Here is a 26,691-nt window from a genome sequence, read left to right on the forward strand (position 1 = left end):
TGACCCCAGATACATGCTGTCAGAAGCATTGTGTTTACTTATTTCCCACTCACTAACTGGCAGTAGCATCTCCCATCACTGTGGCAACAGTAAATGCCCAGCCAGGTTTCCAATGGGCCCTTTGGGCATGGGGATAAGTAGGGAGTCTGGACTGTCTCTTTTGATCATCTTCATAGGACCTATAAGAAGTTTCTCTTCCGTCTCTGCATTAGGAAGTGTTATGTTTCTCTTGCTATGGGTCTGGTAACTGACTCCGTTTCCTTTTGTTGAGGCTTCTGGGAAACAGAGCCAAATGTTTGGAAACAGTGCCTGTGTGTAGTAGCTATTTGGAAATTTATATGATCTGCCTTTACAGTAAACATATTATCACCTAATTTTCCTACCTTTATTCTGGTTTTGCCCACTTTGTACATCTATTTTTTTTAATACTGTCTCATTACACTGATGTATTCTTAAGTTGCTGTAAAACCTTTTTGGAATGAAATTTAATTCAGTAACTAATGCACTGAATGAACGACCTCAGTGAAGACTTTTTTTTACCTGAAATTTTCCCTTATCGATACTGCTCTCATCTCAAATGAATGCAGATTTGTGATTATTAATAGCTAAAAATTATACCAAGTACTATACTTTGTTTATCTCATTTAATTCTCAGAACAGTCCTGTTAGATAAGTACTGCTGTTACAGAGATTTTATAGCCACAGAAGCTTGGGTTTTAGAGAGATTTAAAAACTTGCCCAAAGTCTTTTTTTTTTTTTAAGTTTATTTTGAGAGAGAGAGCACATGCAAGAATGCGAGAAGGGGAGGGGCAGAGAGAGAATCCCAAGCAGGCTCAGCTCTGTCAGTACAGAGCCCGATGTGGGGCTCGAACCCACGAACCATGAGATCATGACCTTCACTGAAATCAAGACTCAGACACTTAACCAACTGAACCACCCAGGTGCCACCCAGAGCGTCTTAATGGTAATTTGAACTCCAGTAATGGAACTCTTTAACAGTGTATTGCCCTGATTTTATTTTTTTCTCCAAATTTTTATTTAAATTCCAGTTAGTTAGCCAGTGGAATATTAGCTTCGGGTATAGATTTTAGTGATTCATAGTGATTCATCACTTACATACAACACCCAGTGGTCATCATAGCAAGTGTCCTCCTTAATACTCATTACCTATTTACCCCATCCCTCACCTACCTCTTCTCTAGTAACCATCAGTTTGTTCTCTATGGTTAAGAGTCTGTTTCTTGGTGGGGCACCTGGGTGGCTCAGTCAGTTGAGCATCTGACTCCGGTTTCAGCTCAGGTCATGATCTCACATTTTGTAAGTTCGAGCCCCACATTGGGCTCTCAGTTGACAGCACAGAGCCTGCTTGGGTTTCTCTCTCCCTGTCTCTCTGTCCCTTCCCCACTTGTGCTGTCTCTGTCTCTCTCAAAATAAGTAAATAAACTTAAAAAAAATTTTTTTTTAAAGTCTGTTTCTTGGTTTGCCTGTCTTTATTCCTGCCCCCTGTTCATTTGTTTTGTTTCTTAAATTCTACATGTTAGTGAAATCGTATGGTATTTGTCTTTGACTAACTTATTTCCATTAGCATAATACTCTCTAGCTCCATCCACATTGTTACAAATGGTAAGATTTCATTCTTTTTTATGGCTGAGTAATATTCCAGTGTGTGTGTGTGTGTGCGCGTGTGCGCGCACACATGCATACATATACATATACATATACCGCATTTTTTCCATTCACCAGTGGATAGACATTTGGGCTTCTTTCATAATTTGGCTATTGTTGATGATGCTACATTGCACTGATTTTTAAAGTAATTTTTAGCAGTGGACTTTTTTTTTAATAAAAGTCTAATTTAAAAATCTTAATAGTAACAGATAAAAGTGGTATTATTTTTTTATTCCTGTATAATTAGCATACAGTGTTATATTAGCTTCAGGTGTGCCATATAGTGTTTCAACAATCCTACACATTACTCAGTGCTCCTCATGATTAAGTGTACTCTTAATCCCCTTCACCTATTTTCACATGTCCCCCCACCCACTTCCCCTCTGGTAACTAACAATTTGATTCCCTATATTTCAGAGTCTGTCTTTTGTTTGTCCTTTTTTCTTTGTTCAGTTGTTTCTTAAATTCCACATATGAGGGGCACCTGGGTGGCTCAGTCAGTTAAGTGGCTGACTCTTGGTTTCAGCTCAGGTCATGATCTCATGGTTTCTGAGTTCAAGCCCTGTATTGGCTCCATGCTGACAGCATGGAGACTGCTTGGGATTCTCTCTCTCTCTTCCTCTCTCTCTACCCCTCCCTTGCTTGTGCTCTCTCTCTTTCTCTCAAACTTAAAAAAAAAAAAATTCCACATATGAGTGAAATCATATGGTATTTGTCTTTCTCTGCCTGACTTACTTCACTTAGCATTATAACTTATAGATTCATACACATTGTTTCAAATGGCAAGATTTTATTCTTTTTTATGGCTGAGTAATAATTCCATTGTATACATATGCCACATCTTTATCCTATCAGTGGTCACTAAAAGTGGTATTATTAATGAATTTATTTTTTATAAGTTGAATTGTGTATTAGTTACTTGTTAGAAAGTCAACTTGTGAAATAAGCGAGGTTGTTTTGATGACTGATTTCTAGTTTATTACTAGTTTTAGTTGGGCAGTATAGAGAAATGTAATTTTTCCGTATCCATAGCTTATTTGCGTATGATAAGAGTTAAAATTATTATTATAAGACAGTATATGCTTACATTAAAAAAAATTCAATGGGGCACCTAGGTGGCTCAGTCGACTGGGCATCCAACTTCGACTCAGGTCATGGTCTTGAGGTTCGTGAGTTTGAGCCCCACGTCGGGCTCTGTGCTGACAGCTCAGACCCTGGAGCCTACTTTGGATTCTGTGTCTCCCTTTCTCTCTGTCCCTCCCCTGCTCATGCTCTGTCTCTTTCTCTCTCTCCCAAAAATAAATAAACATTAACAACATTTTTTAAAATTCAAACATTATAGTAGTGTATCACATAAAAGACTAGTTTTCCATAACCCCCACTGCCTTCTAACATAAGCACAGATGATCTTTTTAACAATATGCCTTGTATTCTTCTGGTTTGAAAGAAGAATAACTCAAGTTGACTCACTGACAAAGATGTGTATTTTCTAAAATAAACATACTCAAAGAACTAGTTATTAGTCATAGTTGATAATACAACATAGGATGAGATGGTCATTTATTTACTCATTCCAACTGACTTACGCTCTCATAAGAGCAATTTGAGCAGAAGTCTTTCTTAGTGTTTAATTTACTATTGTACATATGAGTAGACTTGCACAGCCTAGTATCCTTTCACTGCAGAAATAATTCTTTTTAATCAGTGATCATTTTTCAAGAAGTTGACATGTGTATCCAAAAATAGCAGAAAAATCTGTATTCCTAGGCCTGCCCCAAATTTGGCCAATGTAATAGCATATTCCTAGGCCTGCCCCAAATTTGGCCAATGTAATAGCAAAGTTACCAGTTGGTGATCCCCAATATGTAATATAACACATTTTAGAGTATATTTTTACATTACTATTTTAAAATACAGATAATTATATATTTTTAAACTGATGTACAATTCAAACAGGAAACAGCTCTACCAGGTCCTGGGATTTTGTACAACAGTTTGAACACTACTGGCCTGGATTCTCAAGAATTGGCAGCAATTTCTCTTTCAGGATCTGTTCCGTGCTTATAAATCTTGTTTGTTGTAATTGTTTCATCCTCTGATGTCTTGTAACGTGGGACATAATTGTGAGAAATGGAATAATTGTAAGATAATATCACCAAGGAAACTGAATTTTCTACTTTCTATTTTGGTGTAGCATGAGGTTCATATTGTTATTAATACCCATACTTTTATGAATCCCCAGTTTGGTTCCTTCTTTGTATGGATTGTTTCACTATGTTAATCATTTCTAGCCTCTATAAGAAATAGTCAAATAAACTATGCTGGTAGGATAAAAAAATTTTCTTACATGGGACATATAAAGCAATCCATTGAGAAGAGTTGTGTAGGTTAAAAAAGTGCTGTGAGACTTTGAAAAGTCTTCTTACTCTTCTTACTTTTTCTTCTGTTCTTCAAGCTCCACACCCATCTCCTTTAGGAATCTTTGTCTTGTTTTTCCCCCATTCTTTTTATTCCTCCTCTCCATTTGTTTTGTGTCAGTTCTACTAGGCTTATCTTTGGTGAGGATGTGCAAAAATGTCTGTATCCTTCATGTATATTTGCAAGAATGTGTTGATTCCTATTCTATGATGTTGGAACATACTGATTTTCTTATTTGAGAAATGAATAGAACACTAACTAGCCATTAAGCTAAATAACATGTTTAGATTTAAGATAAAGCATAAAGATTAAAATCGTGTAAAACATTTTGCCTAAAAGGTATGATAAACTCAGTGTATGTTTATAGTAATACTTTTTCACATAACCTAGAAATTTTGTGACATACTCCCAGTTAAGTATAAGATGCAAAGTTCCCTGTTCCATGCATACTCAACGTGCCCTGATGAAATAAAGTAGACAAGGGAATCAAGGGGTAGTTTTCAGACTTTGTTGATTTCTTCCCTTTAGAATCCTCAAAATCAGGCTCTCCTTCATACCTGTAAAACTAAATATTGCTGGTCTGCCCTTGGATAACATTCCTTTGTTTATTCTGGAAATTGGGATTAGGAGGATACGAAGCCATAAAGATGGTTTGATGTTAAGTTTTAAAGATCTTGGAATGCCATTCTAAAATGTTTAGATTTATGCATTAGGCATTGGGGTGCCATTGAACGTTTTTGATTCAGTAATTGGGATCATTATGAACAAAGTGTTTTAGGAAACTGGATTTGGTAGGATGTAATGTACAGGCTCAAACCGAAGAGAAGCCGAAGCTGGAAGATCAGCCAGCTGTTTACATTAGTATTTTGAGGTAAGGGAAGATGAGAATTAATGTGCATTTAAGATGGTTGCGTTTTGTTTTTTTTTTTTTTTTTCTGTTCTTTCAGGATCCTCTTGTGCATTTATCAGAAGATGTGATAGCAAGAACCTACAACATTTTTGCTATTATGTTTCGATATGCAGTCGAGATACTAACCTGGGAAAAAGAAAGTGAACTGCCAGCAGATTTAGAGATGGTGTAAGTGTGACACATTTATTCTTCATATTCGTATTTGCTCAAACTCAGTTTTAACCATTTTGATTCTAATTCCTCAAATTGAGTTGGAGCAAGGATAGAAGGATAGAGCATAATCTTTTCTTTTGTAATAATTACTTTCCCACAGAACAACTCTTTTATTTTATAGCTTTTAAATATGTGTGATCCACTTAGTTGGTAGAGGTTTCTCCCTGTTAATTGATTGGTTTAGTTAAGCCATGTCAGGGCTCTGCCCCTGGTTTCAGGCACAGGCAGTTTTCTGTTCTTCGTGTGATAAAACTGGTAACTCCAATATTTTTACCATTTGTACTTAGATTATTGAGGAGGTTGCGAACATGTGACCAGAGAGCTGGATTCGGCCATAGCTGTTTTAAGGGCTTCCTTTTCCATGTGATGTGCTTGCCTCAAGCAACAGTCTCTTTAAATCTAACCAAGATTGTTGGAATTGTATTCATATTTAAGGTTGATTACAAGTTGAAGTGAGGGTCTGATGAACATTGCTGGTTTCTGTTTTGCTTTTCAGTAGTATTCTGGATAATTAGGTTGTGGGTTGTTTTTTTTTTTTTAAAGTAAGGTGTTAGCTGTATCTTTTTGGAAATGTTGAAAATGGTACCTCAGGAACTTGTCTTCCCATACAGGTGTACCTTGTGGGTTTTGTAGGTTGGGTCCAGACCACTGCAATAAAGTTCGCCACATCAACTGACTCTTTTTTCACTTGAACACTTAGAGGCCATTATAGGGTTATTAATTGGCCTACTTTCAATATTGTGTCTCAGGGAACAGGGAGGCCCCAGGAGAGGAAGACAGACGGGGAAACAGCTGGTGGGTGGAGCAGTAAGAACACACACAACATTTATCAATTAAGTTTGCAATCTTATGTGAATATGATTCCGAGTGCCCCAAAACAATTAGGATAGTAACATCAAAGATCAGTGATCACAAATCGCCATAAGAAATATAGTAATGATTAAAAAAAAATTTGAAATATTGTAAGAATTACCAAAATGTGATGTAGAGACGGGACATGAGCAAATGCTGTTGGAAAGATGGCATTGATAGGCTTGCTCAACATAGGGTTGCCACAAACCTTCAATTTGTAAAAACAAATAAACAAAACCCCACAGTATTTGTAAAGCACAATAAAACAAGATGTGCCTGTACTTCAAGTTGGGAGCCATTGATCGAAAGCCCAAATTTAGACCCTAGAGCATAGAAGAGTTTTGTTTTTTAATTTTTTTTAATGTTTATTTATTTTTGAGAAAGATAGAGACAGTGAGAGCAGAGGAGGGGCAGAAAGAGAGGGAGACACAAAATCTGAAGCAGGCTCCAGGCTCTGAGCTGTCAGCACAGAGCCTGATGCAAGGCTTGAACTCAATGACCTGTGAGATCATGACCTGAGCCGAAGTCAGACACTTAACCGACTGAGCCACCCAGGCACCTCAGAAGAGTTTTGTTTTTACCTTTTTGTTCCATTGTAGGTTCAAGTCTACCAATATATAAGGGAAAAGAATCTAACTTGCTTCTTTTATAATGTTTTCCCATGTTAGTAAACTACCCAGAAACCTGAATCACCTATACCCATTTAGATTTCAAGTCCAGCTGGTTCTCCCTCCATCAAACCATTCTACTTCTGGCCTGCCTGGGTGGCTTAGTCGGTTAAGCGTCCGACTTCGGCTAAGGTCATGATCTCACAGTCCGTGAGTTCGAGCCCCGTGTGGGGCTCTGTGCTGACAGCTCAGAGCCTGGAGCCTGCTTCAGATTCTGTGTCTCCCTCTCTCTCTGACCCTCCCCTGTTCATGCTCTGTCTCTCTCTGTCTCAAAAATAAATAAGTGTTAAAAAAAAAAACATTCTACTTCTGTTCCTCTCTATTACTACTATCCTAGTCCAGATTAATTAATCATTCAGCAACATGGCCTCCCTAACTGAACTGCCATATCTATTCTTGTCCCTTAAGATTCATTCACACTGTAGCACAGTGAACTTTAAGGCAAATCTGACTATATCTCCTATTTTAAATCCTTCAATGCCCTTAGAATGGCAATATCAATTTCCATTGTAAGGTCTTCAAGATTTCTGCCTCTCTCCAACCTAATCTTCTCCCTCCCTGTGTTCCAGTTCCTAATACTTCCCTTTGCCACCTCAGGACCTTTGCATTCACCCTCCTCTAGCCCAGGTTTCTCAACTGTTGGCATTTAGGACCAGATTAGTTCTTTGTTATAAGGGCTGTCCAGTGCATTGTAGAATTTTTTTGTTTTATTAATTTATTTTTTTAGTAATCTCTACCCCCAGCATGGGGCTCGAACTCACAACCCTGAGGTCAAGAGTCACATGCTCTTCCAACTGAGCCCATCAGGTGCCCAGTGGATTGTAGAATATTTAGCAGCATCCCTGGCCCTTATACACTAGATGCCAGTGACATTCCTGCCCTGGTCATGACAACAAAAAATGTCTCCAGACATTGCCAAATAGTCCTCTGTGGGGGACAGAGAATTGCCTCTAGTTGAGAACCACTGATAGCCAATTCTGACTTTAGGCGTCAGATGACTTCTGTGGCAGTTCTTCTCTGAAGTCCCAGACCTGTTTTGTCCAACGGCAGCATTCTGTTCTTCTTGATAAAAGCTAGTTCAGTTAGAATTACATGTCTAATATATATCTTCCCCATCAGATGGTAATGTCATAGAGCATGGGGACCGCAGATGACTTTGCCATAGATATGTGCCCAGTACCTAGCACATTCCCTAGAGCAAAGTATGCTCTTACTAAATCAGCCTGGAGCTAGAGAATATGCAATTAGATAATATATAATTAATGTTTTATGTCACAGAGAGAAGAGTGATACCTACTATTGCATGCTGTTTAATGATGAGGTGCATACCTATGAACAAGTTATTTATACCCTTCAGAAAGCTGTTAACTGTACACAAAAAGAAGCCATTGGCTTTGCAACTACAGTAGATCGAGATGTAAGTAATTTCATTATATTGATGTCAGATAATAAATTGAACTTTCATTACAGATAAATTATTCTGGGAATATTGAGTTAGAGGTATATATGTCTAGTCTATTTTTTTATTTCATTTTAATATTGGCCCAAATACATACTGGGTATTACTGTAATCTGTTATTCCATAGAAAGTTTAGGAGGAAATGTAGATACAGTTGTCCTCATTCTACCCAGTGATTAGAAATAGTCAGTTATGAAAATAGAAAGTATAGCAGCCTAGAAGAATAAATGTCGTATTGTTTAAGGAACTATACTTATTAATGGCTTGAAAATGTTAGGATGGTTTTGAAGGAAAATATTTTAATTTACTTTTCATCATTGAATAGAATGAATGTTATAAATATTAAAATTGGCCAGAACTGTTATATGCATAAATATGTTTATTTGTTTACTGGTTGAACAGTTTTACTACTGAATATAATATTTTTACATGTTAATTTAAAATTTTTTCATTTACCAGGGACGTAGGTCTGTTCGATATGGAGATTTCCAGCATTGTGAACAAGCAAAATCAGTAATTGTGGTAAGTAATTTAGAAACATGCCCACAGTATTATTTTTTTTATTTAAAACTAGTTCTGTATTTTGTCATTTACGAACGCATTTTTCTGCTTTCATGAAGGTAAAGCCAGCATCAACCAAAAGTCATATTTAATATTTTCTCGAACATTGTATTATTGCTTTATCTAGTTTTTTTAAGCTGTGTAAGATTAATATAGAAAATGAGGGGCGCCTGGGTGGCGCAGTCGGTTAAGCGTCCGACTTCAGCCAGGTCACGATCTCACGGTCCGTGAGTTCGAGCCCCGCGTCGGGCTCTGGGCTGATGGCTCGGAGCCTGGAGCCTGTTTCCGATTCTGTGTCTCCCTCTCTCTCTGTCCCTCCCCCGTTCATGCTCTGTCTCTCTCTGTCCCAAAAATAAAATAAACGTTGAAAAAAAAAATTAAAAAAAAAAAAAAAAAAAAAAGAAAATGAATGTTTACATGAGATATATTTTCTGCCTTCCTATTTCTCTATCAGAGACATCTTAGAAAGTGTTTCATTGTTGTTTTGTTTTTGATAGGGTGTCACGTTACTTTTTAGGACTTAAACTGGCCTTTAGCACCAAGATTAGAATTCAAGGGAAGTTGTTTCTTGGTAACTTATAGCAAGGTATGCTGCATATATAATAGCACTTAGTGTATTATTTCTCTAAAAGAAAACTATTTCCCATGTTTATATTTATTTTTAAAAAGTAAGAATTATTTTAAACTATTTCATGTAAATGCATTTTATGTAAATGTCCTTTTAAAAAATAATTTTGTGTATTGTGAAATATTTTAAATATACAGATAAAAACAGAAATGACACAGTAAACACCTGTATGCCCACATTATACAACATTTCCTCATACTTTATGTAAATAAAATTTTATGTAAATAAAATAATACAGAGTACCCAGTATTATTCCTTTAATCTTGCTCCCTTTTCTCCTACCCTAGGGATAAGTACTTTCATTAATTCATTTGTTCATTCTTGTGTGTGCCTCTATACTTCCATTTATTAAATCTGTCAACATTATATGTATTGATTTGGAGGCCTTTAAACATTATATAACAAGCTTCATACTGGATGTATTATACTGCAACTTTTCATTTCAGTGTTGGTTCTACATTTATGTGTGTTGATGCATGTACCTGTGAAGTGTTCCATTGATAACTTTACCATACTTTTTCCGTTCTCCTGCTGATGGACAGTTAGGATAATTCCCCCCTGCCCCCATCATTAACAGTCCTTTTATGGACATTGTTTTGTCTCCTTCTTGCATAGATGCAAAGGTTTCTGTAGGGTATATACCAAGAAATGGAATTTCTGAGTTGTTAGGATATCAGCATTTTCATGTTTATTAGATTTTGCCAAGTTAGTCTCCAAAACAGTGGTACTAATATACATTCCCACCAACAGTGTATAGAGAGTTCCCATTTCTCCACAGCTTTGTCAAAACTGTATGTTGTCAGATTTTTTAACTTTTGCCAATTTAATGTGTATGAATGGCATCTCATCAATTAAGTTTGCATTGCCTTAATTATTGAGTACCTTACTTCATGTTTATTTATGTTTTCTTTGAATTTCCTATTCGTACCCTTTACCAATTTTTTTCATTTAATGTTTAGGATAAACAGAGCACTCATAGATTATCGAGTAGGAACAAAATAGAAAATTGGACATAGGATATGAAAAGGCAGTCACAGGAGAGAAAATCTAGGCGGTCAGTGTATATGAAGAGACTCATTTGTTAGTAATCAGTAAAATGACAAGGAGATTTCATACTCATCAGAATGGAGAAATTAGAGTTATAAAATATCTTACTGACAGAGATGCAGAGAATAGGAATACTTGTGTAAAACTAAATTGCTACAGCATTTTAAGAAAATAATCTAGTAGCATCTATGAAAGTTACCTTTCCTAGGAATTTATCCCATAGAAATGTAAGCACTAGAAGTGTGTGTACAAAGATGTTCAGTACTGCTTTTTTTGGAGTCAACAGAAGACTGAAACAAAGGGAATATGAATGTCCTTCTCTAGAGGATGTTTGAATAAATCCACACCACAGAATATCATGAGTCATTAACAAAAAAAAAAATCAGTTAATGCAAAGATGCACAAGAGTATATATAGTATCCCATTTTTATAAATCAAATAAAAATCTTTATAAATGTATACATACATAATATATAGAGATAGAGAAAATAGGCAAAGATGTACTGTCTTTTTTTTTAATATGAAATTTATTGTCAAATTGGTTTCCATACAATACCCAGTGCTTATCACAACAGGTGCCCTCCTCAATACCCATCACCCACCCTCGCCTCCCTCCCACCCCCCATTAACCCTCAGATTGTTCTCAGTTTTTAAGAGTCTCTTATGGTTTGACTCCCTCCCTCTCTAACTTTTTTTTTTTTTTTTTTACTTCCCCTCCCCCATGGTCTTCTGTTAAGTTTCTCAGGATCCACATAAGAGTGAAAACATATGGTATCTGTCTTTCTCTGTATGACTTATTTCACTTAGCATAACACTCTCCAGTTCCATCCACGTTGCTACAAAAGGCCAGATTTCATTCTTTCTCATTGCCAAGTAGTATTCCATTGTGTATATAAACCACAATTTCTTTACCCATTCATCAGTTGATGGACATTTAGACACTTCCCATAATTTGGCTATTGTTGAGAGTGCTGCTATAAACATTGGGGTACAAGTGCCCCTATGCATCAGCACCCCTGTATCCCTTGGGTAAATTCCTAGCAGTACTATTGTTGGGTCATAGGGTAGATCTATTTTTAATTTTTTAAGGAACCTCCACACTGTTTTCCAGAGTGGCTGCACCAGTTTGCATTCCCACCAACAGTGCAAGAGGGTTCCCGTTTCTCCAGATGTACTGTCTTAATGTGGGTTATGGGGATGGAATGAAGTTGGGGTAGAAGGATGCTCCAAACAAAAAAATGAGAAGGGGGAATAAAAATTAAAAATTGTGTTAGACTTAAATAGACATTTCTTCAAAGAAAGTATATAAATTACCAATAAACATACGGAAACATGCTCAACATTACTAATCGTTAGGGAAATGCAAATAAAAACCATGATGAGATACCACCTGAAACCCGTTAGGATTGCCGTTATAAACAAAAACAATAGCACAACATCGCAAGTGTTGGTAGGGATATGGACGAATTACAACCCTTGTGCACACTGCCGGTGGGAATGTAAAATGGTACAGCCACTATGGAAAACTGTATGGTGGTTCCTTTAAAAAAAAATAGAATTACCATATAATCCAGCAGTTTTACTTCTGATATATACACAAAAGAATGGAAAGCAGAGGCTCAGAGACATTTGCACAGCTATGTTCATAACAGCATTATCATTCACAATAGACAAATGATAGAAGCAACGCAAGTGTCTATTGATGGGTGAATGGATAAAATAAAATCTATATACATACAATAGAATATCATTCAGCCTTAAAAAGGAAGAAGATTCTGACACATGCTACATACAACCTGGATGAACCTTGAGGACGTTATGCTTAGAGAAATAAGCCAGTCACAAAAAGATAAATATTGCATGATTCTGTTTATATGATACCTCTAGAGTTTGGTAGGTATAGAGTTTGGGTTTTGCAAGATGAAGAGAGTTCTGGGGATTGGTTACTCTACAGTGTGAATGTACTTAACACTTCTGAACTGTACACTGAGAAACAGTTACGTTGGAAATTGTAGTTTTTTTTTTTGAAGTATCAATAACATCACTTCTGTGCAGTAAAGCAAATTATTTAAATAAACGTGTAATTGCATTTAAGAAATTAAAGACCTAAAACAAATGTAAGCTTTTAAATAAATTCTAATGGTGGGGCAGATTTTCAAATATAGGACCAAAGATTCAGGTTACTCATAAGCTGTAACTTCTTACTTTGTTGTAAGAATCCTAAGATTCTTTCTAGAAAATTAGGATCTGAGTAAGGCAAGCCAAATGGTATTTTTCTTACACACATACATGAAAAATTCTCCTATAATGATGAGAGTGTAGTTTCATTAAATAAAAATATTAGCTTTTTTCTATAAGATAGCCTTTTTAAGTTTGTTTTTTCATTCTACCATTTCTTTTTAAGAGAAATACCAGTAGACAGACAAAGCCACTCAAAGTTCAAGTTATGCATTCGTCTATTGTGGCACATCAGAATTTTGGTTTGAAACTTTTGTCTTGGCTGGGAAGTATTATTGGATATTCAGGTAGGTTCAAAAAAACTATTTTGGGAAAAAAAAATCAAGTGAAATAATTTCTTGCTTTAATTTCACATTTTAAAATACCATCTCAGAATATCTTTATGCACAGAAAAACCCACATTTCCCATATTTTGATCCACAGGATTTTTTATATGCATACAAAGGATTCTGTCCTCAAATAAATGCAGGAAATATTGGATTAAACAGTGGTAAATGACATTAGTCCGCTAATGAAATCTAAATCTCACAGACTTGATACAAGAACTTTTTTTTTTAAACAACATTCTGTGGAACTCTGTTCCACTGAGCAAGCTGGAGAATACAAGTGTAAATAAAACCTAAATGATTACCAGTTTAGAGGATACAACACTAATGTTGAAATTTTTGTTTTGACTCCTCCAGATTTTGGTTACTAATAATTTGCAGCTCTGAACACTTGCAAATTTGAAGTTACTGATTTGTATTTACTGTCTTTGTCTTTCCACAGTCCACAAATTAAATCATCTTTCTAACGTGGTGGTAACAGAACAAAGAACTCTCATGTCTAATGCCAAAAGTACAAGTTTGGCGTATAAAATATAACACAAAAGAGAAAAACAGGAATACATCTAAGCTGTTTGTCATACTGTTTTTCAGGCAAGAGAGGTGGTTTGGATAAATGACATTCTGAGGTTTATTATAAAGAGAATTTCTAAAATATTTATCTTAAAAGAACATTGCCACATTGTGAACTGACAGTTGAAAATATTGAGGTGTGGAAATTTAGGAGACCATGTTTGCTTGCCTTTTAAATAAATGTCTCTCCAGTTATTTTTGTTATCCTCGTATATTTGAGTTTTGGTGTTTCCTATTGGATACCTGTGTGCCAAATTCTGTGCTACAGTAGTAATGAATAGTAGTATCATGGAAGCAATTTTCTGCCAAGAAATTTTTTGAGATATTTACTTGAAATAATTGAAAGACTTTATCTTTTATTTAATATTTATGTAAGTGTTTCTTTTTAGCCTTGTAACAAATTTCTATTCAGTGACTTTTGGAACTAAATTTTAAAATTACTCCATTTTTACCTGATTATTTTGCATGCTTCTAGAAGACTAAAAACAGTAATTTTAATTATAAAGTATGAAACAAAAAGGTTATTGAAGTTTTGGCTATATGTTAATGCTTATGTTCATATTTGAAAAACTTTTTTTTTTTTTTTTAAGTTCAGCATTTAGAAGATGTAGCAATTTGTCTTCCAGGACCTCTTCATAGTAGGTACACATAGGTACACAGGGAACATTTGTTTAATGAATGGAAGCATTTTGCAGAACACTAATAAATGGACTCAGATATAGTACAGAGGCTATACATTTTTTTTTTAATGGTAGCACAATTCTATATTACACCTACCTTCAGTTATCATGGGATGTAACAGTTTTGCTATAATCTGGTTTAATTAGCATAGGTCCTTAAAGAACAGTATTTAAATTGTTTACAACATAAGAGATCGTTGACTTTCTGATAGACTTATATTTTGGTATTCTCGAATAAGAATTGGTATATAATGCAGGATTTAGAATTTTCCTCCTTTTTGTGAAAATGTTAATAAAATAGTTAATATATTTACCTTTTCTGAATAAATTTGACCTTTAGTAAACATGTAAAATTCTATAGATTCGTTAGAACATTTCTATTAAAATGTCATTTTATTTTAATACTTAAAGTTACTATTTCATGACTACTTTTCTTCCTGTTTTAGATGGGCTTCGCCGAATTTTATGTCAAGTCGGTTTACAAGAAGGGCCAGATGGTGAAAACTCTTCTCTGGTGGATAGATTGATGCTTAATGATTCCAAATTGTGGAAAGGTAGTCTTTTAACTACTTTCAAGGTATAGGGGAACCTTAAATAGGTAATTGGGAAACTTTTTTTTTTCATTTGGGAAGGTATTTAATAAATATACTTACGGTTTTTAGAATAAGTACATGTAGTCTTGTTCTCTGGAAGAAACAAAAACAGATTTTGGAGTCTAAGACCTAAATTAAATAACCTTTATATTTTGTTAGAAAACCATTTTTAGGGGTGCCTGGGTGGCGCAGTCGGTTAAGCGTCCGACTTCAGCCAGGTCACGATCTCACGGTCCGTGAGTTCGAGCCCCGCGTCAGGCTCTGGGCTGATGGCTCGGAGCCTGGAGCCTGTTTCCGATTCTGTGTCTCCCTCTCTCTCTGACCCTCCCCCGTTCATGCTCTGTCTCTCTCTGTCCCAAAAAAATAAATAAAAAACGTTGGAAAAAAAAAAATTAAAAAAAAAAAAAAAAAAAAGAAAACCATTTTTAGAAAAACCAATTTTTTGAGAAGCAGATTGCAGGGTGCCTGGGTGGCTCAGTCAGTTGAGCATCTAACTCTGGATTTCAGCTCAGGTCATGATCTCATGGTTCATGAGATAAAGCCCTGTGCCGGGCGCTGTATTGATAGCACAGAGCCTGCTTGGGATTCTCTCTCTCTCTGTCTCTCTCTGCTCTGTCCCCCCCAATTAATAAATAAACATTAAAAAAAAAAAGTAGATTGCAAATATTTTATACTGAATAACATGTACAGTTTTGCCCTTGAGACTTAAAAAACAATTGTTCACATAAATACTTTGGAAATGTAATTTTTGGTTTGTTTGATATATCCTTATTTTACATCTGCTCTTTTCATAAAAGGTGCTAGGAGTGTGTATCATCAGTTGTTCATGAGCAGTCTACTTATGGATTTGAAATATAAGAAACTGTTTGCTGTTCGATTTGCAAAGGTAAGTAGTTTCTCAGTTTTGAAATTTAACAAAATAGGTTATATATGGAATAAATATAACCTGTGATTATATCCAGGCTTTGTAATATTAGCAACTAATAATAATATGTTGCTTGTTCATTTTAAATCCTAAGAAACTTTGTAAGTGATCTTTTTATCTTTTATCAATAGAGTAAAATTCTAGCTGTAAGACTTTTCTTGTTCATCACCTGCCGCGATAATACAAATATCCAACTGTGAAATGTGTATGATCTAAAATGATAAATGAAGAATTTAAACTTATGCCGTGGCGAATTATGGTATTATTCTCATTGAGATTTGTATAAGGAAAAGATCATCTTAGCTGAAATGGCATGGATATATGGATGTGATTTTAAGAATCATGAATTCTTGGAGTTCCTGGCTGGCTCAATCAGAAGAGTATGTGACTATCTCAGGGTCATGTGCTGGAGCCCTATGTTGGGTGTGGAGATTACTTAAAATAAATAAAACTTAAAAAAAAAGAAGAAGAACCGTCAACTCTTGGTTGTTGATATTGTTGAAGTATGTTCTCCCTTTCCATAGTATGTGCTTGTTTTTTTGTTTTCACCTGAATTAGGAATTCTTAAGGAAGCATATGAGGATCATTTGGGGAGCTCTTTCAAAAAAAAAAAAAAATATATATATATATATATTTGTGTATCATTCTTAAACTTGCTGAAAAGCAGATTCACCAAGAATGGTGTCTAAGCATGTGTCCTTTGAAAGAGCCATCAGGTGATTCTGATATACATCCATAAGAAAGGAAAGTCTGGTTTCATCAGAGACCATGTAACGCTGCTGTGGTTTAGCCCTGCCAGTATGCAATAACATCCCAGCATTTTAGAAGCTATTGCTCCTATTTGAGCTCATAAATTTCCATTGTGTGTGAGAAGATTGTATAGTGAACCGGTATTTATACAAAATTTAATTGGTAGAAGTCATTTCAGTTATCATTCTCATAGCAGTGTTATCTTAATTGATTCCTCCAGCACTGACTTTTCATTATAATCCTTAAACATTTGGTCAATGTGGATTAGAGGTGAATCTCCCCCTTGTTGTTTAGAATTACCAGCAGTTGCAGAGAGATTTTATGGAGGATGATCACGAGCGAGCAGTGTCCGTGACTGCTCTGTCTGTCCAGTTCTTCACTGCACCTACTCTGGTGAGTAGTGCTTGCCTTTTCTTTGTAACTGATAGCTGGCACTCCTTGCCTTTTTTTGCCTTCTTAATAGAACTATGAGCGTTTGCAGAGTGATTATGTGACAGATGACCACGACAGAGAGTTTTCAATCGCAGACCTCTCGGTTCAGATATTCACGGTTCCTTCACTTGTAAGTACGAAAAGATTAAGAAGAACTTTCTTGTTTTCCATTGACAGAAGTAAAGCCTTAAAATAATAGAGAATGAAGATCTGTATATTCCTGAATAGAATAATATTTTATTAGTGGATGATAGGACGTTAGGCACCTTCACCCATTTTAGAACATATCCTTCAGTATGTAATCTAAAGAGAAGAAATCATTTAAGCTTAATCTCTCTACTTTCTCATACTACTTCCCTGAGGTTTTGAACGGATGAGTTAAAAATTAAACTGAGTGGTTTAACACATGCATCCATTAGAAACAGCATATTGTATACAAACTCACATTTTGAGAAGCTCCCTCCCCCATCCCCGTAAGGGAAAGGATAGCTAAGGCAACTGAATTACAATGACTGTGGGTGGTCTTGTACTAAGTTTCACTAGTTGCTCAGGAAGGCATCACTATGTTTTAGTGCTATACAGAAATTAAAATTCATATTTCATTTACTTAACAAAAGTGTATTGAGCATCCATGATTTATCAGGCACAGTTCTAGGCTTTGGGAACACCATAGTGAACAAAAACTGATGCTGTCCTTGGCCTCATGGAACTTAAAATAATGGGAAAGACTCACAGAATTCATTAATTAAAATTATAATGAAAACTCAAGAATTTGGTTGTTTTGGGGTGCCTGTGTGGCTCAGATCGTGAGCTCACAGTTCACGAGTTCAAGCCCTGTGTAGGCTCACTGCTGTCAGTGCAGAACCCGTTTTGGATCCTGTCCCCCTCTTTCCTTACCCCTCCCCCACTCGCTCTCTCTCAAAAAATAAAAATAAACATTAAAAAATAAATAAAATTTTAAAACATAATTTGGTTGTTTTGAGAGAGAATAATAGATCTGACCTTTTCCCAAAGTTCAGAGACAGATTCTGTAGGTAAGGCACCTTTATGTGGAGTCATGAAGGAAAGTTCATTTAAAGGAACCAGCACTTGAGAAAGTCTGGTGAGGTAGGAAAGTTCCTATACAGGAAACAGAAGGAAAGCCAGCACAGTTGAAGATTCTTGAACATGGAAAAAAATGTGACCAGAAATGAAGGTGGTGGGTGCCAGATCGTATAGAATTAAGAGTACTGTGTGGTTCTAACCAGGTACCTTTTCCAGTTTTTTTTGTTTATTTGTCTTTAATGAGCATTTTTCCCCCCAAATTACCTTTATGTTCATTTAGTACAGTTGAAGCTATCTGAAGTCTGTTTATCCACTAATGAGATATTATAGGCCAAATTAAAGATTTTGGTTTTTATTTGAAGACTATGGGAAGGCAGTGAAGAGTTTTAAGTGGTAACATTTACATCATCACGTTTGTGATTTTTTAAAAGATCATGCTGTTTGTAATTTGGAGAACAGATTGACCGGCGGGTAAAAGCGAGTGTGGGGAACCTCATTAGAACCTGATGCAATGATCCAGACCAGAGTTGGTGGCAACTTGAGCTGGGATCGTGGCAGCAGATATGAGTGGTGAGAGAGATTTAGGTAGTAAAATCTATAGGACCGGCCAGACTTGGGTTTGAGGGGTCAGTTGGTGATTGGTTGTTAGATTCAAGGGAAAGTGTAAAGATGATTCCCAGGTTTGTAACTTGCAGCCCAATAAGTGTTGTGCCACTTGCACAGGGGGGGTTGGAGAATGAGTAGGATTTATGAAGAGAAAGAGTGATGCTTTCATTTTAGTCAGGGATGTTTGAGAAGCCCCTGAGATAATCCCATGTGTATCCAGATGTTTCCTCCGTTGATCTTTTTGTCTATTTCCATGTCAGAACCCAGTTTTAATAATTTTAGCTTAATATTCTATTTTGATATCTTCTAGAGCTAAATCCTTTAGTATTAAAGATGAACTAAAATCAGTTTGTCAATTCTTCCCTCCCCCACCGCCCCGAAAAAGAAAGACACATTAGGATTTTGATTGGAAAGGTATTGTATTTATAGATTCTTTGCGAAGAGCTGATATCTTTGCAATATTAAATATCTCCATCCAGGAACATAATTTGTCCTCATGTGTGAGGTTTTATTTTATGCTCTTAGTACAAACTTTATTGTTCTCTTGTTAGGTCATACACATTTTTAATTTGGCTATGGCTTGTATGTAGAAAAAGTACTGATATTTGTAGATTCATCTTGTATCTGGCCCTCTTATTAACATTTCTTCTAACATTTTGTGCTGATTCTTTGGGATTTCTAATAATCTACAAGTAATTTTTGTTCCTTCTAATATTTCAACTTTTAATTTTTACTTCTTGTGTGATTCCTTTACTTAGAAACGCTAGAAAAAAATAGTGTATGTGTTCATTTACTCAGAGCTCATTTATTTAGCACCTTTATTGAGTAGGTACTGTTTTGGGCCCTGGAGGTAAGCATTGCAGTAAACAAAGCAGACAAAAGTCCCTGTTACCACGGAATTTATAGGCTGAGAAGAAACAGATACACAAACATTTGCATACTGTTTATAAATCAAGCATTGGTAAGTGCTATGAAGTAGAAAAGCAGGTTAAGGGGATCGAGTGACAGTGCGGGGCAGAGTGACAGTGCGGGGGGGGGGGGGGGGGGGGGGGGGGGGGGGGGGGGGGGTGCTCATATTGTATACATATCAGAAGGCCGCTCAGAGAAGTGGTTTTTGAACAGGAAACTGAAGGAAGTGGGAGATGAGTCGTGTGGCTAACTGGTGGAAGATGAATTCATCTGAGATGAATGTGCACTTGGCATTTTGGAAGAAGGAACCCCAAACAGGCCAGAGTTGCTAGATAAATGAATGGTCAGTGACCTCACTGAGTTTAGGGATAGGGGTGAAGATGCAGTGGGTAAGACCATTGCAAGAGCTTAGGTCTTTTGCCTGAAGAAAGTAGAAGAAGGCAAATAATAAAGAGCAGAAATTAATAAAACAAAGCAAATATACATGAGAAAAATCAATACAACCAGAAAAGTTGGTTCTTTGAAAAGACCAAAGAAGGGCGCCTGAGTGGCTCAGTTGTTTGAGCGTCCGACTTCAGCTCAGGTCATGATCTCACGGTCCGTGAGTTCGAGCTCCACGTTGGGCTCTGTGCTGACAGCTCAGAGTCTGGAGCCTGCTTCGGATTCTGTGTCTCCCTCTCTCTAACCCTCCCCCGTTCATGCTCTCTCTCTGTCTCAAAAATAAACGTTAAAAAAAAAAAAAAGACCAAAGAAAAGGAATAGATTTCTAGAAAGTCTAATAGGAAAAGTAGAAAAATTTAATTTAATTTTTTTTTTATTTTTTACGTTTATTTATTTTTGGGACAGAGAGAGACAGAGCATGAACGGGGGAGGGGCAGAGAGAGAGGGAGACACAGAATCGGAAGCAGGATCCAGGCTCTGAGCCATCAGCCCAGAGCCCGACGTGGGGCTTGAACTCACGGACCGCGAGATCGTGACCTGAGCTGAAGTCGGACGCTTAACCGACTGAGCCACCCAGGCGCCCCAAAAAATTTAATTTTAAAAAGGACTACAAAAAAATCACCGATTAAAAAAAAAAAAACAGATTTTTACAGATATTAAGGAGAAAAGGCAATATTGGGACCAACTTAAATTAATATATTTGGAAATTTGGATGAAATGAACAGATTCCTAAGAAAATCCACAGGTTATTAAAAGAGAAACAAGAAACAGAATCTTTAGTTATAATAAAAATTTTCTCACAAAGAAGTCTCCGGGCCCAAATGGCTACACTGGAGAATTCTTCCAAACGTTTGAGAAAGAAATAACACTGGTCTTACATAAATTTTTCCAGAAAACAGAGAAGGAGAATATACTGGCCAGTTTAATTGAGTTTTCTGTAATCTTGATACCAAAACTCAACAGGGCATTCATTACAAGAAAAGAAAATTACTGGGGCACCTGACTGGCTCAGTTGGTTGAGCATCTGACTTCAGCTCAGGTCATGATCTCACGGTTCCGGTTCATGAGTTTGAGCCCCACTTGGGCTCGAGCCTGGAGCCTGCTTCAGATTCTGTGTCTCCCTCTCTCTCTGCCCCTCCCCTGCTCGCTCTCTCTCTCTCAAAAATTAAAAAATTAAAAAAGAAGGAAATTACCGTCTAATCTCTCTCACATATGATGTTGCATAAATCAAATCAAGCATTATAGAAAAAGGATAATACATCACAACCCCATTTGGTCTTTTTCCTTAATGCAAGAGCAGTATAGCATTTGGAGGGGAAATCAGCTGGCATTATTAACATGAAAAGAAAAAAATTGTATCAAATGCTTTCCCGGAATTCATAAAAATTCAACATTCATTCATAATTTAAAACAAAAATACCTCATAGCAAAGTAGGAATGAGAGAAAACTTTTAATAGAGTACCTAAGAACAAAACAAAAAACAGAAACCTAAAGCAAACATTGTACTTAATGGTATTTAAAGCTTTCCCCCTGAGATTAAGAATGAGAAAGATTCCTGCTTTTATTCACCACATGGTAGACTGCCATTCTTTCTGTAATTTCTTGAGATAGATGTTTAAGTCATTGACTTTCAGCCTTTCTTTGCTGATATAAGGCTTAAGTTTCTATCTAAGCACAATGTAAGCTGTATTTCATAGTTTTGTTATGTCCTATTTTTATTATACAGTTCAAAAACTTCACTGAGTTCCTTAGTGATCTCTTTCTTGACCCATTTTTTCTTCGTGATTAAATGTCTTAGAAATATATTGCTAAATTTTAAAACACTTGGGCATTTTCTAATTATTTTGTTATGAATTCTAGCTTAATTTCACTGTGATCAGAGAACATGCTCTGATTTCAGTCCTCTGTTGAGTGTAGCTTTGTGGCCCAGAATTTTTTCATTTTTGGTAAATGTCCAATGTGGACTTGAAAATAATGTATATTCTCCTTTATCATTGGGTGCAGTGTTTCTATATGTCACTTAGGTCAAGTGTGTTCATTTTCATTGTGTAAATCTTTTTTTGTTTTGTTTTTTTCTTTTTGTAAATCTTTTATATACATACTAATTTTCTGTCTGTTCCGTCAACTATTGAAGCATCTATAAGATGGGCTATAAGTCTCCCACAGTGATTGTTGGATTTGTCTTTCTCTTTTTGTTTTTTGTTTTGGTTTTTTTTAATGTTTATTTATTTTTGAGAGAGAGAGAGAGAGACAGAGTGTGAGCAGTGGAGGGGCAGAGATAGAGAGAGAGAGGGAGACACAGAATCTGAAGCAGGCTCCAGGCTCTGAGCTCTCAGCACAGAGCCCGACATGGGGCTTGAACTCACAAACCATGAGATCATGACCTGAGGTGAAGTCGGACGCTTAACCAACTGAGCCACCCAGGCGCTCCAATACTTTCAAATTTTGTTTCCTTGGAGTAATTTATCTAATATTATAGCAACAACTCCTTTTTTTTTTTTTGGTTAGTGTTTGTATTGTATGTCTTCTCCATTGTTACATTTTTAAGTTTTATGTGCCCTTAAATTAAACTTGTATCATTTTTTAAAAGCATGTATTTCGGATTTGTTGTTTATCCAACAAATTACATCACTCCTAATGATGTAAGCAGGTTACTGCCCATTTAATGTAATTACTGGTGTATTTGGCTTTGTATTTGCCATCTTGTGTTTTTTTTTTTTCCTGTTTGAACCCACCTGTTTTGTGTTTTCCCCTTCTCTCTTACCTTCTTTTAGATTAAATAATTGTTATTTCTTTTCCCCCCTATTAACTTGTTAGTTGTACATTCACTTAGTATTCTCTTAAGGGTGACTCAACAGCAGTTTTACTCAAAGTGTCAGTAATGACAGGATAAAAGGTTTGGACCAGAATGTGAACCAACACACTGTTGCTCTCAGCAAAACTCCTGCTGTGAGAAACAAATGTCAGCTAAATTAAACTGTTACAAGTAGTTGATTTGCCTTCTTGTCACAACTGGCAGCAAGCAGTTGGCAGGCCACTGGTCCACGGAGTAGCTTTCAGTAGCACTGCCCTTGAAGTTAGGACGTGCACCCCTGATATTGCAAGCAGGTACCGTATTTCAGCCCCTGAAGAGTGGAAGTCTGGACTTCACCATTCAGCCTTTGCTGGTGTAGATGGGGATAGAGCTACAGTTTTTTCCGTAGCGGTTGGCTAGAGTGGAGGGGTTATTGTCGGAAAGTTTTCTGTCCTGCTGAGTTACTTTTTTCCTGTGGCTGACAGAGCAGGCTTTTATTGGGGCTTTTTAAAAAAAGCCTGTGCCCATTGGCATTTTCAGGTTGCCAGCTTCTTAGATCTCTCTGCTGTGTCTTTTCTTGAGGTCTCTGAGGTCCCTAGCCAGTCTGCCTTCTTCTGGCCACCATTCTGAATCTTGTGGTGGTCTTTTGCATATGATGTCCAGAATTTTGGACATGGTGTACTTAGTGGGAGGACTAGAGAAAAGTACATCTACTCTCTCTTGCCTGATTCCTGAAGCAAAAATCCACTCTTTTTTTTTTTTTTAAGATTCCAGTTTTCTGGTAAAATCCTCCATTTTTTCCTCAATTTTCTGAACATGTAAATCTTAGCTGTGTCATGGTCTTATAATGTCATTATCTAGATCATTTGTATTCTATTCCGATTTAATTTTTTTGTAATATTTTACCCCTTTTGGTTTTTTTAGTCAATTGGAATGCTTAATAACTTTTTATTGGCATTTTGTCTTAGGTTTCAGCAGTCTTGCTATGATTTATGTAGGTTTGGTTTTCTTTATATTTATAGATATTGGAGTTTGTAGATACTGTATCTCTAGGCCGGTGGCTTTCTCGGTTTGGGAAATTTTGTAGTCATTCACATATGGTTTCTGCCCCATTCTCTTTCTCATTGCCTTCCGACAGGATGGTGTTCATTAGAAAATCTTATGACTCTGTGTAATATCTTCCTCCCAAGAATAGTCCCCTTACTGTGAGGCAGATAGAGTGAGGCCCATCAGTCCACTGCGGGATTGCCGTGACTCCAGGTTGTTTTGGCAAGGCTCTGTCTTCTGGTCCATCCTCATCCCGCAACGTTGCCCTGGGAGGGCTCCCACTTTAGAGCCTGGAGTGCTCACTAGAGTTCCTCCCCTCTCTAGGCTCCTGAACTCAAGTTTTGTTTCCTCAGCTTGCTGAGGCTGCCACATCACTCCTTTGCCCTTCTAGACTTTCTGCCCTTAGACTTCTGTCCTGCACAGCTTCAGAATTTTGCAAATGTCTTAAGGGGAAAACTGGAAGAAAGTTGGACTCCATTCCCACCCTTGTGTTCTTGCTAGAATCCTGGGCTCCTCACACCATGGGACAGCTAAAATCTCAGGGTCTTCTCCCCATTATTAGCAGCTCTGGCAGACTCTTTCCTGGGATCTTCAGTCCCATTTTGCCACACTCCCAGAAGAGGGAGATGCTGAGGGAAAAGCAGCTGCAGGATGTTGGCTCACCTCCCTGTGCCGCTCCCCTTCTCGAAGGTTTTATCCCCTTGAACCCTTGTGGCCTCAGGGGGTCTCTAATGATTTCAGACTTTTTATTCTAGTTGATCTTTTCTGGTTGTTCTTGGTGGAAGTGTTGGTCCGCCTCAAGCTTATCCCATCATGACTGGAAGAATGCATGTAATAGTTTCTTGAAAAAGCACCATTAGTAATACATATGCATATCCCTGCTTAAAAACCACTTGCCCTAGATATTAGTGAAATGTTTCATATGAGTGATAGAATCCCATTTATTGGTCTTTTGGGTTAACTGAAAATTCAGTCTTCATTTTTAAATAGTTTGCTCAAGAGCCAGTACTAATTCAAGTGACAAGACTATCTTACTTGTTCTAACTTGTTTTGATCAAATGTACCCTGATTTATAGTCAGCATTACCCCTGTATGCTCTATCATATTTAGTTTAATTAAAAGTGTGTGCACGGGCCATTATTATTCAGTAAAGTTTTTCAGAGTCTTAGGGGGAATGTTGGCCCATTTTGAATATGCTGTTAGATATGTAATGAGCCTTACAACACAAAATTGAATATAAACTACATAAAATGAATAAAACTGTAGTTAAGGTAAGTAGCAGTAATATATTTTAAAGCAAAGTGAATTGTAGGCATATAAAAATCAAGCAGTGTTTTAGGGTGAGTGGTAAGCAGTACTGGAACTGTATAATAATGTTAGATATTTAATGTTAAAAATTACCTTGAAAGGTTAGCAACAATCTAGGCATGAGGTGATAAAGCCAAGCACCAACTATTTGTCCTTCTTTTCTGTTGGAACCTTGGAAAATATGCTTTCTGAAGTTTTCTTTTTAGAAATAGAAATGCCTGAATAACTCCCATTTTGTTTCATCTGTTAAATTTTTCTTTTAATGTTTATTTATTTTTGAGAGACAGCGAGAGCACAAGCAGGGGAGGCACAGAGAGAGAGAGAGGGAGACACAGAATCCAAAGCAGGCTCCAGGCTCCAAGCTCCAGGCTCCGAGCTGTCAGCACAGAGCCAACACGGGGTTCAAACTCATGAACCACAAGATCATGACCTGAGCCAAAGTCGGACACTTAACCAACTGAGCCACCCAGGTGCCCCATAACTCCCCTATTTTAATGGGACAGTACTAATGGGCTAGCTGCCTTAATTGATTTTTTTTAATTTGGCACCCACGACAGTTAGAATCCAATCCAAAATTATGCGCTGGATAAACTCTTTTTAACATTCATCTGAAACTGAAAATGCTAAATAAATGCCTTTGTTGGTGAGATACACACTCCATGAATATTAAATTGTCTCTACCAAACTTCCATCAATTTTTGGTTATAAATCTTACCAGCAAGCTCTACAGAGTTTTTGTAAGTCAGTGAAATTTAAGTGTTCCCAAATCCCCTAATGGAGCAAACAAAAAACCAACAAAGAATATCCTTTTATCTTAACCTATCAGTACCTTCTCTTTTTCAAGCTGGACTTTTGTCTTTACTGTGTAGGAAACTGAACAGAAGTTAATCCTGTTGACTTTTGAGGTTCTTAGACCCTAACTCTTGGCAACGTGATGATGACTTTTGAGTTTTTCAAAGGAATATTTAACTTTATAGATTTTCTCTTTATCTGATGACCTCAGAACTTAACCTTTACATTGAGAACACAACTTTACTATATTCTTAGACTTCTGTCTTCTGTACTTTTTTGTCCTACTTTTTGGTGCAACTTTCTACATTGTTAAATGCTTAATGAGAGACCTAGTTATATAGTCCCCCAGCACCAATAATAACTTGAACCTAGTTAGTCTAGAAAAGTATGATCCATTGTGGAAGAGTAATAATGAGGCATTCAAATAATACTAGATCTTCTGGGGGCACCTGGGTGGCTCAGTCGGTGAAGCATCCGACTCGATCTCAGCTTAGGTCATGATCTCACAGTTCAGGAGTTCGAGCCCCTCATCCAGCTCTACATGGACATCGCGAAGCCTGCTTGGGATTCTCTCTCTCTGTCTGCCTTTATTTTTATTTAAAACTACTTACTGGGGCACCTGGGTGGCTCAGTCGGTTAAGTGTCCGACTTCAGCTCAGGTCATGATCTCACACTCCATGAGTTCGAGCCCCACATCGGGCTCTCTGCTGACAGCTCAGAGCCTGGAGCCTGCTTTGGATCGTTGTCTCCCTCTCTCTCTGCCCCTCCCCCACTCACACTCTGTGTCTCTCAAAAATATTTTTTTTAAGAA

At 36.9% G+C, this 26,691-nt stretch overlaps 1 protein-coding gene across 13 annotated transcripts in view; it reads left to right on the top strand.

Annotated features, from left to right (window-relative positions):
• UBR2 (ubiquitin protein ligase E3 component n-recognin 2) overlaps positions 1 to 26,691 on the top strand; it is a 124,503-nt gene that overhangs the window by 43,585 nt on the left and 54,227 nt on the right. For 12 of the 13 annotated variants that reach the window (XM_042938775.1, XM_042938778.1, XM_042938779.1 and 9 more), the window contains 7 exons: positions 5,034 to 5,164; positions 8,008 to 8,146; positions 8,648 to 8,710; positions 12,829 to 12,949; positions 14,685 to 14,792; positions 15,629 to 15,717; positions 16,970 to 17,068. In XM_042938775.1, coding sequence (XP_042794709.1) covers positions 5,034 to 5,164; positions 8,008 to 8,146; positions 8,648 to 8,710; positions 12,829 to 12,949; positions 14,685 to 14,792; positions 15,629 to 15,717; positions 16,970 to 17,068 — 750 coding nt within the window. Of the gene's footprint in view, positions 1 to 5,033; positions 5,165 to 8,007; positions 8,147 to 8,647; positions 8,711 to 12,828; positions 12,950 to 14,684; positions 14,793 to 15,628; positions 15,718 to 16,800; positions 16,900 to 16,969; positions 17,069 to 26,691 lie in introns of all 13 variants that reach the window. The other variant, XM_042938777.1, reaches the window with a different exon arrangement.

The sequence above is a fragment of the Panthera leo genome, chromosome B2 (genome assembly GCF_018350215.1).
Source record: "Panthera leo isolate Ple1 chromosome B2, P.leo_Ple1_pat1.1, whole genome shotgun sequence".
Lineage (NCBI taxonomy): Eukaryota > Metazoa > Chordata > Mammalia > Carnivora > Felidae > Panthera > Panthera leo.